Source organism: Crocuta crocuta, unplaced genomic scaffold (genome assembly GCF_008692635.1).
Source record: "Crocuta crocuta isolate KB4526 unplaced genomic scaffold, BGI_CrCroc_1.0 scaffold237, whole genome shotgun sequence".
Lineage (NCBI taxonomy): Eukaryota > Metazoa > Chordata > Mammalia > Carnivora > Hyaenidae > Crocuta > Crocuta crocuta.
Window position 1 is genome coordinate 1,595,667 of NW_027531914.1, and position 17,110 is coordinate 1,612,776.

Sequence of the window (17,110 nt, forward strand, 5' to 3'; positions counted from 1 at the left end):
CAGAAACTTTTTAAAAAATAGTATCTTCTAACCAGCATATACTCATTTCCCTTGATTTTTTAAAAACTTATTTAATTTTTAAATTTATTTCACCCAATGCGTAAAATTCACGGCCCCTGAGCCAGCCAGCCAGGCACCCCTCAACTGCCTTGATTCTAAAAATGGAATTTTCAACAGGTTTATGGGGAGACAAAATGCCAAAAGAGCCTCAAAACACTGAAGAGCTAATCAAAAAACATTAACCTACATGCTGCTATCTGCTTAACAAAGTTTTAAAGTTCTGGGCATGTATAGAGAATCATTCAAATCTCTCTCATCACTTTCTAATCATACTCATAGCTAAGACCATTTTGATGTAGTCATTGTCTTTATGATTATATAAAATAGACGACTTTAATGATTTAAAGCTATTGTGTCACCATGTTAATCCAATCAACTCTAAGATTTGATTTGATTAAGAATCCAAATTTAAAAATGATACTGATCAGATTCAGAATATCATCAAACTTTGAGGTTCACATGCATTATTGTGAATGTCCATTCATTAACTGTATTTAATGATTGAAAATTTTCCAAAGGTACATTTTATAACTGATTCACCTTCCAACATAGGTGCCTGGTCTTGCATAGATTGATCTTCTGCAGACAAAATGTAAAAGTCACTTAAACAGTATTATCATCAAAAACATTCTAAACTCATTTTGTAATTGCTTCTTCTCCATCAAGCCAAAAAAGAAAAAAAAAACTAATTTTTTAAAGGAAAAAAACCTCTTTTTAATCAAGTCACATGAAATGTCTTTTGTCTAATTAAAAAAGTAATCAGCTTTTGGGTAAATTGAATTCATTTAGGTTGTGTCACATCCAATTAACTCTTAAACATTACTTTTTTCTCTTCCTGTGCCACGTGTCTCTTTTAAAAAAAAACTTTTCCTGCCTACTTAAAATAATGTCCCTGTTTGCATGGATTTTTCCTGATCAATAATATCAAGGGGGGGGGCGGGAGAGCATTTGGTACTATTTAAAGCTGTGAATTAAAATCAGCTGAGGATTTTGTTAAACTGCAGCTTCTAATTCAAACTAAGTATAGGGAAAGGACCGAGATTCTATTGTTTCAGCTGGCTCCCAGTAATGCCAATGCTGCTGGTCAAAGCCCTCTTTTAGTGGGGATTTAAAGAAAAATGGGAGGCTTTCTACACCATCCTGCAGACTTTCAGCACTGCACTTGTTAAAGATGAGAATGTCAGACAGTCTTAACAAGGTAATACCACTTTACTGCTAGACTTAGGAGGCAACAGGGGTCTGCAGCCTGACGAATTGTAATTTCATGTAATTCACATCACACCATGAATATGAGTATAAATAAGAACAGGCTCAGTAAAGATAACCATCCCATATTGTCTTTTCTGTAAGAATATATGGATTTGTAGACTGTTTAGCACAGGTCTTTCAGAAACCACTACATCTCTTAACTGAAGTTTCTGGCAGTGGACAAGAGGGTAAAAAGGCTGGAAACTAACAGAGCAATGCCAAAATTATCAGATATTCAGGGTCAGGCCAGGCCCACCCTCAAATCAAAAGTATGCAGTGGACAGCCATTATATGCATATATAACTGATGGAAATCCAACTCTCTTCCTTTATGAATAGAGAAACCAAGATAATACACAGCAATTAATGAGTTCAATTCGGTTTGAGCTCTACTGAAGCGGACATGCCTGAGAAACTGTGAGGTGGAAAGGTAATCCCATAGCTTGAAATCTGTGTGGAGTTTTGAACAGACAATTTCCATATAATATGGCTCCTATATGCAAACCAACAGCTTCAATGGCTTACATGAAGAAACAAGTGATTAGGGATTTCCTATTTTTTATAAGTGATTTCCTATTTTTGCCTTACATGATGATTTTATAACTCCCCGTGCAAGATATAACCTCCTAGAACGGCAGTCAGTGAATCCCTGGGAGTCACTGTGCGCACATTACTACTGAGGGCTGACCTGGCCTGCAACTACCAACGTATTCTCTAGCACAAGACTTCCACTTGTGGGCTGAGAGGCCCTGGATATTATAAGCCTGAGGTACCAGAAATACCCTGGCCATAACCCTTTATTTTTTCTTTCACAAAGTAGTTTCAACAACATGCCTTTCTCTCCTGCTCCACGAGAGGCAGGAGGAGATGATAGCAATTTCCCCTCTAATCTCTTATGGCAGTGACTTAAGCTCTGGCTATTGAAGCCTGGGAGGGTATCTTGAGATTTCAAAAACTATAAGCACAAGTGGAGCAAGTTCATATAACCCTTTCGTAAAATGACTCCCAAATTTATGATGAAATCAAATCAAATTCAAAGTAGGAATGACACTTAATCAAAATTACAAACAAAAAGACTTGCAGCAGGAGTAGACAACCAGTGGACTAGCTCACATAACTTGAGGGTGGAGAATGCCTTGTTGAATAGAAAGTAACAATTGTACAATAACCAAAGTTCTCCCGCAAAGTATATTCCTGGCTCCTCCCAATCTCAAACCATGTGATATATTTAGCCATTTTTATTTCAGCCCAGATAATCCTTGTTCAAATCTCTTATCAATTTAATGCAGTTTTGTCTCAGCTATAAATTCAAACCCTTTTCAATTTTTTCAAGTCTTTAAATTGACTACTTAACTATGACTTTTTAAAAACACAACTAAACTGATCTCTATAAATACGCTTTAATAGCACCATTAGGTAAAGCAAGCTACATGAACAAAATACGTATCTCTAGGAAACAGTATCATGGAGGTTCATTATAGATGTGCAAAATGATACTGCTGGCCAACATTTAAAAAAAATCAACACGGAATAGTTATTAAAAATAAATCAATACAGCATAATCTAATCATAGACATAATACACCATATAACTATAAAGAGAATCTTTTTTACTCTTTCAAAAACTATAAAATGAAGAAAAATCTCTTTTTAAAACATGACATGACTTTAAAGGCATGAAAAAAATGGTTCATGTGTACTATTAAGAAAAAATGTAAGATGTGAAATTGTGTGTGTATGTATGGGTATTATGATCTCAATTCTTTAAAAATACATGCACACAAGATACTACTCATTAGAATGGCTAGAATTAAGAAAAAAAAAAAACCCAGAAAACAAGTGTCACTGTAGATGTGGAAAATAGTAGAATGGTTCCTCAAAAAATTAAATACTGAATATTGAATTTGATCCAGCAATCCCATTTCTGGGTTTTATCCTAAAGAACTGAAAGCAAAGACTTGAACAGATATGTGTATACCTGTGTTCAAGTAGCATTATTCACAATAGCTAAAATGCCCACGTGCAAATAAATGGATGAACAAAATGTGCAATATACATACAGTGAAATATTATTCAGTAAGGAAATTCTGACACATGAATCTTGGAGGGTGTGAAAGAGCCAGTCACAACAGGACAAATACTGTATGATTCTACTTATATGAGGTACATAGAGTAGTCAAATACAGAGACGGAGAGAACAGTGGTTACCTGGGGCTGGGGGAAATGGAGCTATTTAATGCGTACATAGTTCCAGTGCAAGATGATGAAAAACTTCTGGGGACAGATAAGTGGCCATGGTTTTTCAGCAATGTAAATGTACTTAATGTCACTGAACTACACACTTAAAAATGGTTAAAATGGTAAATTTTATGTTAGTATATTTACCACATTAAAAATATTTTTAATAGATGCATACATACACACATGTATGTATATATGTGTATGAAGGGAATAAATAAACCTGTATTATCAGTGGTAATATCGGGGTGGTAGAATTATAGATAATTTATATTTTATTCTTTATACTATTTGGAGTCTTTGAAAATCCTGCAGTGAAAAATTAATAAAAATCAAGGCAAAACTAATTTAAAAATTGAATATGGCATGGTACTGGAGACCCTTATCCACCTTAGCGTAGGCTTAGTTCTCCAGTATTTTGGGGGAAGGAAGAGGGAACTACATCGTCCCACATACAGGGGTGCAGCTGCATACCAGCCTTACTTGATACATCTTTACTCCCACTTCTCACTGGGACCCTTCTTAGGTATTCTTGCAGAAGGATAATTTGCTATGCACTTGCTAAGATACTTTTCAGTGGATTCTTTATTAGTGCCAATGGTATGAAGACTTTTGGCTAGAAGACAATTTGAGACAGACAGAATAGAGCATCCTTCTTAACTTTCCATTTCCCCTATAAGCCTAGCATGCCACATTAAAAACAAAAAGGTCATGAAATTGAAAATTTAAAAAAATTTTTCAGAACACTGTTCTGTGAAAATATGTAACATTATGCCCCTTCACGACTTCTATGTGACAAAGCACAAGACTATATACCTAAATTAAATTTTCCACTGTTTAACAAAATCAGTGTTTACTCAAAAGCAGTTTTATAATAGCTTGAAGGACATTTTATCAGCAAATAATTTTTGAGTAAAATTCGGAGGCCTTCATATTTGAAAGTGCTCTCCCTTAGTAATAAGCACAGGTTAACTCAGGAGGTGGAAAAAGTGACAGCCAGGATCCTAATTATCCTAGAGAGTAAAACAGAGGAAACTTCCTGCTTTGTGTGTTGCTACCACTGAAATGACACTATTCTATCCTAACACAGGTTGTTACTTTATACTTGGAACTGAGAGGGGCCTATTTTCCTTTCCTCTGATTCTGCCATGCTGCCCACAGTCTATTCTGCAGGGCCGCCTCCACAGTACCACGATGACCATGCCTTTGAGCACTTCAAACTCCTTCATGAAACTTTCTGCTTACTGTATGAACTATCAACTTCTTACCCTGGCATTTAAGGCTTTCCAAAATCTGGGCCAGATATAAATGTTATGTTCCAACTTAGAACAAAACTATGTGGTGTTCACTAGAAATGTACTGTTCTCTTCTGTCTCTCTACCTCTGCCTGGAATAATTCTGATTATAGACCAAACGAGTACTCATTAAGAATTTACTGAATGTTCTGATATTTGCAACACTGGTTTCTTTGAGCCTCAGGCATAATTTTGAGGTTCACTAACAGTTACAGGCCTTGTGAACCCTGGTGTCTGTCATGAATTATCCACTGGACAAATGCAGTTTCCAAGTCCCACAGAAAACCACGATATGATAAGACACATAAGAAAGAAAATTTTCATTCACAATTATTTGCACACTGTAAACAAAATTTTTAGGAAATCAAAAAATAAAATATGGTAAAGCTGTAATTATTAATTAAAATACAGGGGACTATTAATAGGCAAGAGCTAACAAAGCAGCTGGCTTAGTACATGCTGAATACTGAAAAATGTTTGCTTCTTCCTATTAGTCACTGTTTCTCAGCCAGGTTAGAACATTCTGTTACTTTGTATACAAGCAAAGACTTTATCTCAAGGCCAAATACACTTTTGCTTAAGGAGAAAAAAAACACTCATGCAAATATTTAACTCAGATGATGAAATAAAATGCCTAAAACAGTGTTGTTACAGGGTTTTTGCTAATTCTAACACTGACAACTACTTCTATCACTTCTATCAGGACTAGACCATCTGGTAAAGAAGAATGAACTCAGGTTTTATAGACTGAGACCTGGGTTTGTATCTCAACTTGGAGACTATCATCATGCAACCGTGAGTTTAACTCCTAGGAAACCAAGTTTCCTCAAGTAAATTAAAAAAATATTTATTTCTGTTTCTCATGGCTCTGAGAATAAGAAAATATATGGCAAATGATGGTACATGTCCAATGTATGTTCAGTAAATGATAATTCACCTCCCTATTTCCCTGCACCACTTTAAAGTGGGGATTTTTCTGCGACTCATCTTTCAATCAAGAACTCTATTATCAACTATTCAGAATAGATACTGTCTTCCCTCACTGAGGTTTTAGAAGGTAATTTTTTGAACTCTACAACTGAATTAACACTCCTCTCTAAAATATCAGCCTATTTAACTATTTATATTGGAAGTTATGGAAATTTCATTTGTGCAATAAAGGGAAATACAGAGAGGTGTGTGTGTGTGTGTGTGTGTGTGTGTGTGTGTGTGAGATCTTGGTGGACTTTATATATCTGAGGAGAAAGGAGATAGGTATATAATTCTGCATTCATGAGACCTTGGTAGAAAAGAATATTTTTTCAATAGATCCTATTTTATGACAAATGTTTTCAGTAATTACAGCTACTGCTTAAATGAAAAAAATATATATACCGGACTCTCCAGGAGCAACTCAAGTATTAGGAGCAAAGCAAGATTCATTCACCTCTTTGCCCCTTTAGTTCAAAACCATCAGTTATAATCTAAACGGGAAACTATTTTCAAATACGAAAAGGCACAGAGCTCTAATTTTGAGTCAGGTTTTGTGTAATCACAGCTAATTTTACAGTCACTATCTCCAAATGCTTTAATGTATTAATGCATTCAATCTTCTTTATAAGATGATGAGTAGATACTATTATTATTCTGAGGAAATGGAGGCTTGAAGAAGTTTAAGTAACTTCCCCAAAGCTGGGGTACAAACCCAGGATGCCGAATTCCAAAGCCTACATTCTTAACCAGTATGGTTAGTGGTTCTTAACCCTGATTCATCGATCCCTATTTATAACACATGCTTTTGAGGCCCCTTTTGCTGGTCCAAAATGAAAACCAGATAATATAACCTACCCATAAAAATCAATGTAATGCTCTAATTGTAATATGAGATAAGAATTTAGAAAACATGTCTCTCAGCATAATAATTTAAGATTATGATTTTAATTAGAAAATTTTAGGCACAACTACACTATTTGACCGACTATCTACCTATCTATCTAATCCTTGAAATTCCTAAAAGATCTGAGGGTGTTGCTGCCCTAATGAAGAATCGCTGCACTACTGTCCATGGACTTTCTACTCTTTCTGCTCTCTCATTAGAGATCCTCTCTGTCAGAGCTGTGCTCTCTCACTTTTTTCCTTTACATAAGCATACCAAGATCCCTCATCTTTATAAATAAACCTAACTATAAAATTATGTACAATCTCATTAAGACCCTATACTGTTTAATCTCCATGAATGGGTTTAAGGCACAAATAATTTTAAAAATGGGAAACTTCTCCATAAGAACAAACTTTTGCTCTAAAGAAATTAGTGTCAATTAAATCTAGTTCCACACACCACTTATCTTGCCAATTAATTTCTTATCACTTACTTTATGTTCAGTGGCAGATTATACACTATCACCCTTTTGAAGCGCTAAAGTTTTCCTCATTTAGCAACTACAGTTCATTATGGGACGATCACACTTTTAGAAATAGTTTTAGAATTTGTTATAAAAACTCAATCAATAAAACTCCAATAACTTGGTTTACAAAGAGTCCAAAATAACTCCCCTCCATCCGCCCACGTGTTCATGAAAAAATAAAGGAGGGAGCCAAACCAAATCCCTTTCAAGCGCAGACCTGTTCTTTGCGACGCAGGCAGCTCACTGGCAGCAGGCAGTGTACCTGTTGTTCCAGGAGGCAGTGCGTAAGCTGAAGACGATGGTGGAGCTCCTGGTCCGCCATGCTGGAAGGAAGCTCCAGAGGAAGGGGGAGGAGGGAAAGAAGCAGCAGAGCTGGAGGTAGATGGAGAGGCCTGGTGCTGTGTTGCGTACAGCTGAGACTGCCCAGAATAGGAAGAAGCAGAAGACATGTAAGGGGTGTTAGGGTAAGCGTTGGAAGCAGAAGGAGCAACGGGCTGCTGAGGTCGATACATTGTTGACCCCCCTGTTCCGAAGGAATACTGCTGGGCTGGTTGATAAGCTACACCAAGGAGAAGAAACAGAAATTTTAATTAGTTAAAATTTTGTTTGACAGCAACAAAAAACCAAAGTTATCTCATTCTATGGAAATTATTTTTGTCATTATTCTTATATCAGTAAGCTACAACCAAATATTAACACTTATATGTTACACTTTCAATGACTTGGATACCCTTAAATATACTAAAGGTCACTGGGTCCAATATGTGAAATATGCCATCTCCAGACTGCTTATGGCTATGGAAAATTTTCAATCTCCAAACCCAAAAATCGAAAGACTGACCCTTTTCTGAGACTTCCTGTGCCTGAGAAAAGACTGCAGTGACACCGACCAGCCACCAGATGGAACCACGCAGGAATTACACATCCAAAGCACTCCCCGTTACAATAAATTACAGGGACCCAGGGGGCGGCTCAACATCTCCTCCATCTCCTCCATCGTAAGCATTGTAGGGTAAGTGCCATTGTTTTGAATCAAATACCTTCTCCAGCATCTAGTAAAATAGTCAGCTACCCAAATTGTGATTTTTTGAGCTTAGTTCCAGATTAATAGCCAACTCTCTTAAGATCCCTGATAAAACAATTACTATATAGTATTTCATTTGCTATACACAGTTGTTTAGTAAGCATTCAGGCAGCCAACTAATGTTTTGATGCAAAGACCTGAGCCCAGATTAGAGAATATTACCACATTCATCATGACCAGGGGTAGGGATGGACCTCTACAGAGTGAATCTACTAGAACTGTACCTGTTCTACTCTGAAGACCGCATTTTCACAAGTGAAAAATTGTGTCAAATCTGTATTCATGTTAACTAAGAATATCTATTTTAGCATAGAACACGCTAATTAAAATTAGTTCTTACTAGACAGTGGCCTCTTGCTTTTTTAATAGTTGTTTAGTCATATAAATTTCCCCTTGGGGATTTTTTTCTCTTCATGTAAATAAGAGAAAAATAGGGGTGATAGCACTTTATAAGTGCAAGTATTTTCTAAAAAACAAAAGCCAATGGTGGGTACATGTTATTACCATGCATTTGTCAAAATCCATTGAATGCTCAACACCAAGAGAGAACCCTAAAGTAAACTATGGACTTTGGGAGAAGATGGTGTGTCAGTGCAGATTCATTTACTGGGACAAATGTTCCAGTGAGGGGCAGGCTGTTGATGGCGGAGCAGGCTGTACCTGGCGGCAGGGAGAGTACTGGAACTTGCTGTACTCTCCACTCAAATCTGCTATCTAAACTGCTCTAAAAAATAAAGTTTATTTCTTAAAAAGGTAAAATAAGTGGAAAACAACAACAAATGTCCCTGGGAACCATTTTTCCAAAAATGGTTTGTGTCATCTTGCTGAAAGGAAAGAATATATAACCAAATCACCTCAAAAATTGTTTCTTAATACCAAAATTGAGGGACAATTCACTGTCCTCAGTAATTGCTCAGGAACAGGAGTCAACAGTTCTGAATGGACTGACAGGGGAGCTGTTTCTTAGCATGCGCATTAGGGCTGCCTCTGACGGAAGCTATGTTTCTCTCTCTCAAGTACTATGCAGTTCTTTCTTTACTTGTTAAAACTGATTTGACCATGGGTTTGGAGCTTTGTGGTATTTACATTGGGTAAGACATGCTGTTGTGCAAGGACTTCAGGGTCGCGCTACTTACGCTGTGACTGCGGATAAGGTGGTACCTGGGTGTGCATGTGACCCGGAGACGTGGGAAGCTGAGCTGTGGTCGCATTTGGATTAACATTTCCATGCATTATGAAACCTGGAGGTGGTGCATTTTCTCCCTAGGAAACAAGAATATGATAAAAAGGAGGATTACAATCGGAAACAATAACCTTCCCAGATGGATTTATAATCTCTGAAATGGGTTGTTTATTTTGTTAAGCTTTACTGTGTAAGAAACACTGCATTTTGCACATTCTGTCTTCTTTAGAACACATTTTCTGAGCAACAAATTCTAAGTGACTTAAAGATCAGACAGGTCTAAAGTATTAAGCACAATACATGGCAACATATGCTAATAACTTCATAAAACAGTGTCAATTATATTTATGATAAGTCACCAGGATTTTCCATCTCTACTAAATTCCATCCACATTTTGGAAATGTAAGTATAAATGCCACAAGGGAACTTTCATTTCTCTTCAATTTCTGCAATGCTCAAAAACAAACAGGAAAGAAAAAAGAAAATCTTCAGTGAAATCAGATTTAAACCACTGTTAGAACTTCAGATCGTATTTTTCTAGGTGAGGTCCATTTAGAACTGCAAAAGGAGAGGGAGAAGAAAATAAACTAATTGTCCCAAAAACGTCTTCTTGTATCCTAAAGCATTAAAATGCAATAAGCAGGCGGATAGATGGGGGAGGGGAAATTAAGAAAAGGGCAGTAGAGAATATTTAACTATATATATTTAGGCGAGCAGAATTCTGCTCAAAGATGAATAATGAAGGATATACCTGTGTGTCAGAGGGAGAGGCTGCAGGTGGATGGCTGGGAAGGGCGGTAGGAGTTTTGTTACTCCAGGTAGTGACAGTAGGGGCAATTCTAACCTGAATTGAACAAAGAAATACCAATCACAGAAAATAAAAAATAAAAATGTTAAAAGAAGAAAAAAAAAAACCCAGAAGGCATTAAAAGCCAGATGCAAAGCAAAAAAATAAGAGTAGCAAGATAAAATATGTTAGTCAGGCAACTGCTTTGAAGGTAGCTGGGATTCCAAAAGAAAAACACATTCACAACAAAACAGGGAGAGGGAGGCAGTAGAAAAATCAACAGGAAAACCTAAATCAAAGCATAAAAAACAATGGCATTCAAGTGTCAAGAATAAGGGGAAAGGCTAGTTCCTATAAGTAGGTAAGGAAAGAAGCTACTGGGAGAAAAAAGGTAATTGAGTAGAAAAGTGATTTTGAAGCATTAATAGTATTCATGCTGCTATAGATCTGTAAGCATATTGCTATAAGTTCCCTTTTCTGGATCTTATTAGAGCTGCAAAAATTGTATTAGTCCCATATGAGGCTTAGGAAACATACAATCAGAGAATATTAGAGATCAACCAGTCTAATCCCCACCCATGACCACTGAGAAAACCAATGCCCAGAGAGACAGAGGGGCTTCCTGAGGTCCATACAACTAGCTGGTGACAGAGCGAGGACTGAACCCAGGTCTCCTGATGCCAAGGCCAGTGTTTGCTATACTACACCACGCTGCTTACTTACCCTGGAGTCCTAAGATTTAAGAAAAAAAATTTTAAGCTACCAAAATCATTCTGGTCAAGTAAATCTTCATAGAAACTCCAAGTGGAAGTGGAACTCCTACTAATCTGGCCTCCCTCTCACCCCTTTACTCCTGCCTGTAAACATTCCTTTAAAACCACAAGCCACTGTCCTCATCTGGCACATGACAAGCTTTAATCAAGAAAATCATTGGTTGGGGTGTCTGGGTGGCTCAGTCAGTTAAACATCTGACTCTTGATTTCAGCTCAGGTCATGATCTCACAGTTGTGGGATCAAGCCCCACATTTGGCTCTGCACCGGGTATGGCTTGAAATTCTCTCTCCCTCTCTCTCTGCCCGTCTCCTGCTCCCATGTGCACACATTCTCCCTCTCTCTCTCTCCCTCTCTCTCTCAAAATAAGTAAACATTAAAAAAAAAAAGAAAATCACTGCTTAATTTCTCAATGTTTTTCTTTTGTTAAAATATTAGACTGCTAAGTCAAAGTATAACCGAAGTCTTTCAATGTTTTTACATCTTCCCAGAAAGACGGATAAACTCAAGGACATAAAGAGGAATATTCTCTTTTCCTAACGTAGAGGATGTCTCACTTCAGTACCCTTCAAGACAGTGTGATTGAACAAAAGATGCTTGGGAGTTCTAATATCAAGTTTGCCATTAAGTAGTCAGGTGATACTAAGAAATTCAAGCTCTAAGTCTTAAAACTCTGGCTTGTCACTTGACATCTCTGCCTGTTAGTTCTTCCAGCCATTGCCTGCTTTGCCCTACCTATGTCATAGACTTTTCTAAAACTAGTAACATCTTCATACTAGTGGGAAACTTGATCTGATTTGTTTACCAATATATCAACAGAATAAGATAGGCACTTGTATAAGCTCTCAGTAAATAATGATCAAATAAAGAAAAAATAAAACAAAATGGAGAATACTCTAGAATAGTTAAATCCAAATGTGATCTATTCCCGATTAAGTATTAATCAAAAGTACAACAGACAAAAGAGCACATTTCCATGATTTTATATTTACTTTTGCTGCGATAAATTATGAAAAAGACCTTGTCAATTCTATCAGTAATCTGTTGTATTTTAAAATGGGCAGAGTATCTGCTAACTTTGTTATCAATCAAGACCATTTATTACTTATGAAAATGTACTTTTCATTTAAGAACATGAAGGTTATCTGCAGGTCCGGAAATATAAGTTTCTATATGAAATAGTAAAAAACAGTAAAATGCCACATTTTATGCCACTAAATGTTTTAATTTACTTACTTAAAAATATTTAATTATCTTTATAGTCCTATGACCTACAACTTCATACGCCTTTGGTCATTCACTAATATCCAAGTTATCAAAAAAAAAGTATGTTCTGAATACTTTATTGTGTTGTGTTGCTACAGAAGACACAGTAAACCTGTAATAATGATTCAGCATAAAATACTCACAATAAGAATAAACCTTTTTAAAAAATATTTCATAGTATTAACCAAATCACCCACAAAATTATTCCCACTACTTTACTTACAGTTTGTTAGATGAATCAAATTGAAGCAGTTTCAAGAGCAGATGTACATGTGTACGGGTAATCTGAATGATGGGGAAATACATAATCTCCCCAGAGAGCTTAAATTAATTTATGTCTAAAATATAATCTNCTGGCTCAGCTGGAAGAGCATGCGACTCTAGATCTCGGAGTTGTAGGTTCGAGCCCCACCCATGTTCAGTGCAGAGATTACTTAAAGAAATAAAAAACTTAAAAATAAATAAATAAAAATAAAAAGAAACAGACCATAAGTATCACTTTCAAGACTATAAAAACTATTAAAACAATACGTTGTCTAGTTTTATCATAGCAGATTCAGGTCTCTTACCCAACACAATTTGAATAGAAATACATAAATGTTCCTACTTAATCTGGACCGTATCACTCACATGGGGATAATATTGCTGAGCTGGAGCTCTCGGCATCTGTGTGTGGCCAGCCACTGGTCCAGGCCTGCCCTTAGGCAGCTGCTGCCTCTCATAAGGCATTTTAGGTGATTCCTGTCCTGGTACAGGCTGTCCTTGCGCTCTACAAAGTCTGTCACGAAGCTGCACAATATTTGGCTACAACGAACAATGGAAGAAAATACAGCAGAATGTTAAAATTCACTGAACTATATGACAGCATGTTGCTTTTCTTAAAGTAAGCTTTGTCGGTCTTATGCTCCTTGTCCATATGCTGTCTCTTATATAATATAAAAGACCCTGACACAAGAGGGTTTAACATCATGGCTTCTAATACTCAAGGCTCATACCAAAGGCCCATGATATATCATTGAACTGAGACAAGGATCTGAATTATGCCTACCATAGAGTAGTATGTAAGATCAGTGTCACTCATCATCTCTGCTCTTTTGTTATTTTCTTATAGTCAGGTAATGCTCACAAATCACAAAAGTAGTTAAAAAAATACAACTTCATTTCTTTATAGGGAAAAAAGGTCCCCAAAAGAATCAATTGCTAATGATGTGATGGAAAAAAATGATGATCTAAGAAAGAAAGGAAAATTAATTAAAAAAAAAAAGAGAGAGGGGCGCCTGGGTGGCTTAGTCGGTTAAGCGTCCGACTTTCACTTAGGTCATGATCTCGCGGTTCGTGGGTTCGAGCCCCGCATCGGGCTCTGTGCTGACTGCCAGCTCAGAGCCTGGAGCCTGTTTCAGAGTCTGTATCTCCCTCTCTCTCTGACCCTCCCCTGCTCACGCTGTCTCTCTCTCTCCTAGAAATAAAAAAAAAAAAAAAAAATATTAAAAAAAAAAAAAAAAAGAGAGAGAGATGTTGGAAATAAAAGAGTACGATGTCACACTCATGGTAGCTTATACAGGTCTACAATTATACAGATCTACAATAAGTATGAGTTGACCACATACATGTTCTAGGTATTAACAAACAACAACAAAAAGGAAATATTAAAATATTTCAGCAAGAACCGATCTTAGTAACTTTAAAAGTCCTACGTTTTTACAAATTCACTAAAAGTTTAAAGCTGTCATTTAAACTCTTAGGTATACTTTAGTGCCTATTAGGGAGGAAGACCAAATACTATAACGATACCACAGTCTCAGGACATATTCCCCAGAAAATACTAAGGGTCTACTGAGATATACAGAAGGCAGCAACTTCAAAATTGTTTATTTTTACATAAAGAATGTTCTTTAAAAGTCCAAAGGAAAGAATAATGAAGATAATATGAAGAATAATATATAGAAAATGCATGTGGTTGGGGCGCCTGGGTGGCTCAGTCGGTTCATTATCTGACTTCGGTTCAGGTCATGATCTCTCTGTTCATGAGTTCAAGCCCTGTGTCAGGCTCTATGCTGACAATGCAGAGCCTGCTTGGGATTCTCTTTCTCACTCTCTCTCTGCTCCTCTCCTGCTTACGTGCATGCATGTGTTCTCTCTCAAAGTAAATAAACTTTTAAAAAAATTTAAAAAAGAAAAAGAAAATGTATGTGGGTATAAATGGTATTGAAAATAAAGAGTTTAATACTGAGGCTAGAAGACCTAAAGGTCTTAGATTAAGTTAGTCTTAAAGGGTCTTATAACTCAATATTAAAGGGGTGTTTAAAAAGTCATAAAATAATTATGCCAAGGTCTTCATAAAGTCTGTTTCTATTCCATCTAATATTCTCATAGATAAAATACAAAGATATGACATGTAAATGTGTTTCAAAACCAACTACAGAGTTATACCTCCATAATGCTGGAACACAGATTTCGGTATTTTTACTCAATGAAACTACTCAATGAAATTTATTGATAACTCCCTAGAACAGACAAAATATTGAAAACATTTAACAAAAAAAAATCCATCAAAAACAAAATAAAGTATATAATAAAAAGTATAGATACAAGAAAATATCTTCAAGGCTCAAAATTAAACTCTGTCAGACACACAATATAAACATCCTACTTGTGGAAAACTATTCTCAAACCTCACCTTGATTGCCACCCATGCTCCATTATTAAATTTAGGCTGCCCTCTTCTGTGCTTCCACTGCACTACTGCGTCTTATCACAGTATGTATCACTTTTGGAATCCTATGTTTACTTGTCTATAGTCAGCTTGAGTTTGGAAAACTAACTTAGGAAAAGAATTCTGGCAATCATGTCCATCACAGTATAGTCAGTCACTTACTTAATCCACTGCACTGAAAAAGCCCGTTTTAATGCATACCAAGTAAGAAATAAGAAATGTAATTCTTCCTGCCTTGAGTACTCTAAAAATATACTTGTCCACAGACAATATCAGACTGAAATGGTACACAGAATGAATTTCTTCACTAATATCTATGTCTGGGGTGGCATTTGTGGGAATTTTAAAACGACAACCCCAATTACTTAAGTATTAATAGTTATAGCTTTCTAACACAGAAGATTCCTACAAGAACCATGTACAAAGAATCAGCATTGGTCTCAAGAAATTAGAAGTTGGTCCTTTTCCATTTTTCTCCTCAAATACTATGCCCATTAATATAAAGGGATCTATTGTACTACAAGAGCACCCTATCTCTCCAATACCGTCTGGGTACACCTGAAATGATCCTTGAATAACTGTCAGTAACGGCCACTTATGGTCAGATGACAGAAATTTAACTGTTCCAAAACATTCTACTTACCGATATGCTTCTGTTTAATACTGAGTGCTACCTACAGGACTCACCTTACTCACACATTAAAAGAAGAAACATGGTCAATTCTAATTACCTGGTTGGTGTTTTCGGGAAGAAAAGCCAAGGCTGCAGCAATACTGCCTTGAGCTGCCAACAAATTAGCATACTGACTCATCTTCTCAGCCAAAAGAACTCCTACAGTGTTGGTGTCCATGGTTTGGGTGAGTTGTACAGCTTTCCGCAGGATGACAACTTTCTCAATAAGATCCTAAGTGAGGACAAGAAGGGAGAGGGAGGGGGAAGCAAACAAAATTACCAAGATATGTATGCAAGAGAGCCGGAATAAAGAGTTACTACGATTTCTAAAACCCACTAAAAGTACATCTTATTATCCTCTCTCTTAAAAACTTCTGCAATGGCTGACCACCATTTAGGTAAAGTGAAAAAGGAGGAAGAAGGTATCTTACTCATGGTTAGGGCACAGGTTATTTCCTTCTCTTAAATATCCTTAAACTGCCAGGTACTTGTCTTGTGACCCTAAAGCAGGCAAGCATCCAAAATGAAAGTGATTGGCAGACAGATGTCCAAAGGCAGAAACCAGGTTCCAGCAGGTATAAAAGGAACTATGACTGAAATCATCATACTACCTGTTCTATAAAAAACACTACTACTACGAAGTCACCTCCAGTGAGCTTACTATTTTAACCCCAAGTTTTTCATGTTGCTCTTCAATACCAATCATTTCAACAATGGAAAGCCTCAAGTATAAAGCACAAGAATATCCTACCCATCTGCCCTTCAAAGATACACAGATCCAGAAGTGTAAAACAAGTGTGCTTTCTCTCAAAAGCACTTAGAAGGAAAACAGTGATTTCCTACCAGATTTTCAGTTTTAATAAAGTGATCTTTTTTTAAATATTTTTTTAACGTTTATTTTTGAGAGAGAGAGAGACAGAGCATGAGTGGGGGAGGGGTAGAGAGAGAGGGAGACACAGAATCTGAAGCAGGCTCTAAGCTCCGAGCTATCAGCACAGAGCCGGAAGTGGGGCTCGAACTCATGAGCCATGAGACCATGACCCGAGCTGAAGTTGGACGCTTAACCAACTGAGCCACCCAGGTGCCCCAATAAAATGATCTTTAAAGTTACAACTCAGAGTGTTGGGGTAAAGGAGGGGTAAAGTATGAGATGATGGGATAGTAAAATGGAGTTGCAACTGTTTGTGAAATCAAGGTTGTGATCTGGTAGTTTACTGGGGGAAGCAGGTGGCAAGAGCGTGAAAACAGTCCTGGAGTGCCTTGTGCTTCTCTCCCTGCCTCTGGCAACCCTATCTGCCTTGGGCAAGGAAAGAAGCAGTGTGGGATAAGGACCTCTCTTACCTACACCTAAGTTTTCACAAAGGTGAAATGAACTTCTGGAACAAATCAATTTCTAGACTAGAAGGAGG

The 17,110-nt window shown here is 36.9% G+C and overlaps 1 protein-coding gene across 15 annotated transcripts in view; it reads right to left on the reverse strand.

The window, feature by feature from the left end:
* Nucleotides 1-17,110, reverse strand: part of SEC31A (SEC31 homolog A, COPII component) — a 72,567-nt gene that overhangs the window by 12,593 nt on the left and 42,864 nt on the right. For 7 of the 15 annotated variants that reach the window (XM_077774758.1, XM_077774761.1, XM_077774763.1 and 4 more), the window contains 4 exons: nucleotides 15,760-15,933; nucleotides 12,946-13,119; nucleotides 9,444-9,570; nucleotides 7,441-7,782 (listed from right to left, as the gene is read on the reverse strand). In XM_077774758.1, coding sequence (XP_077630884.1) covers nucleotides 7,441-7,782; nucleotides 9,444-9,570; nucleotides 12,946-13,119; nucleotides 15,760-15,933 — 817 coding nt within the window. Of the gene's footprint in view, nucleotides 1-7,440; nucleotides 7,783-9,443; nucleotides 9,571-10,242; nucleotides 10,336-12,945; nucleotides 13,120-15,759; nucleotides 15,934-17,110 lie in introns of all 15 variants that reach the window. The other 8 variants (XM_077774764.1, XM_077774766.1, XM_077774762.1 and 5 more) reach the window with 3 other exon arrangements.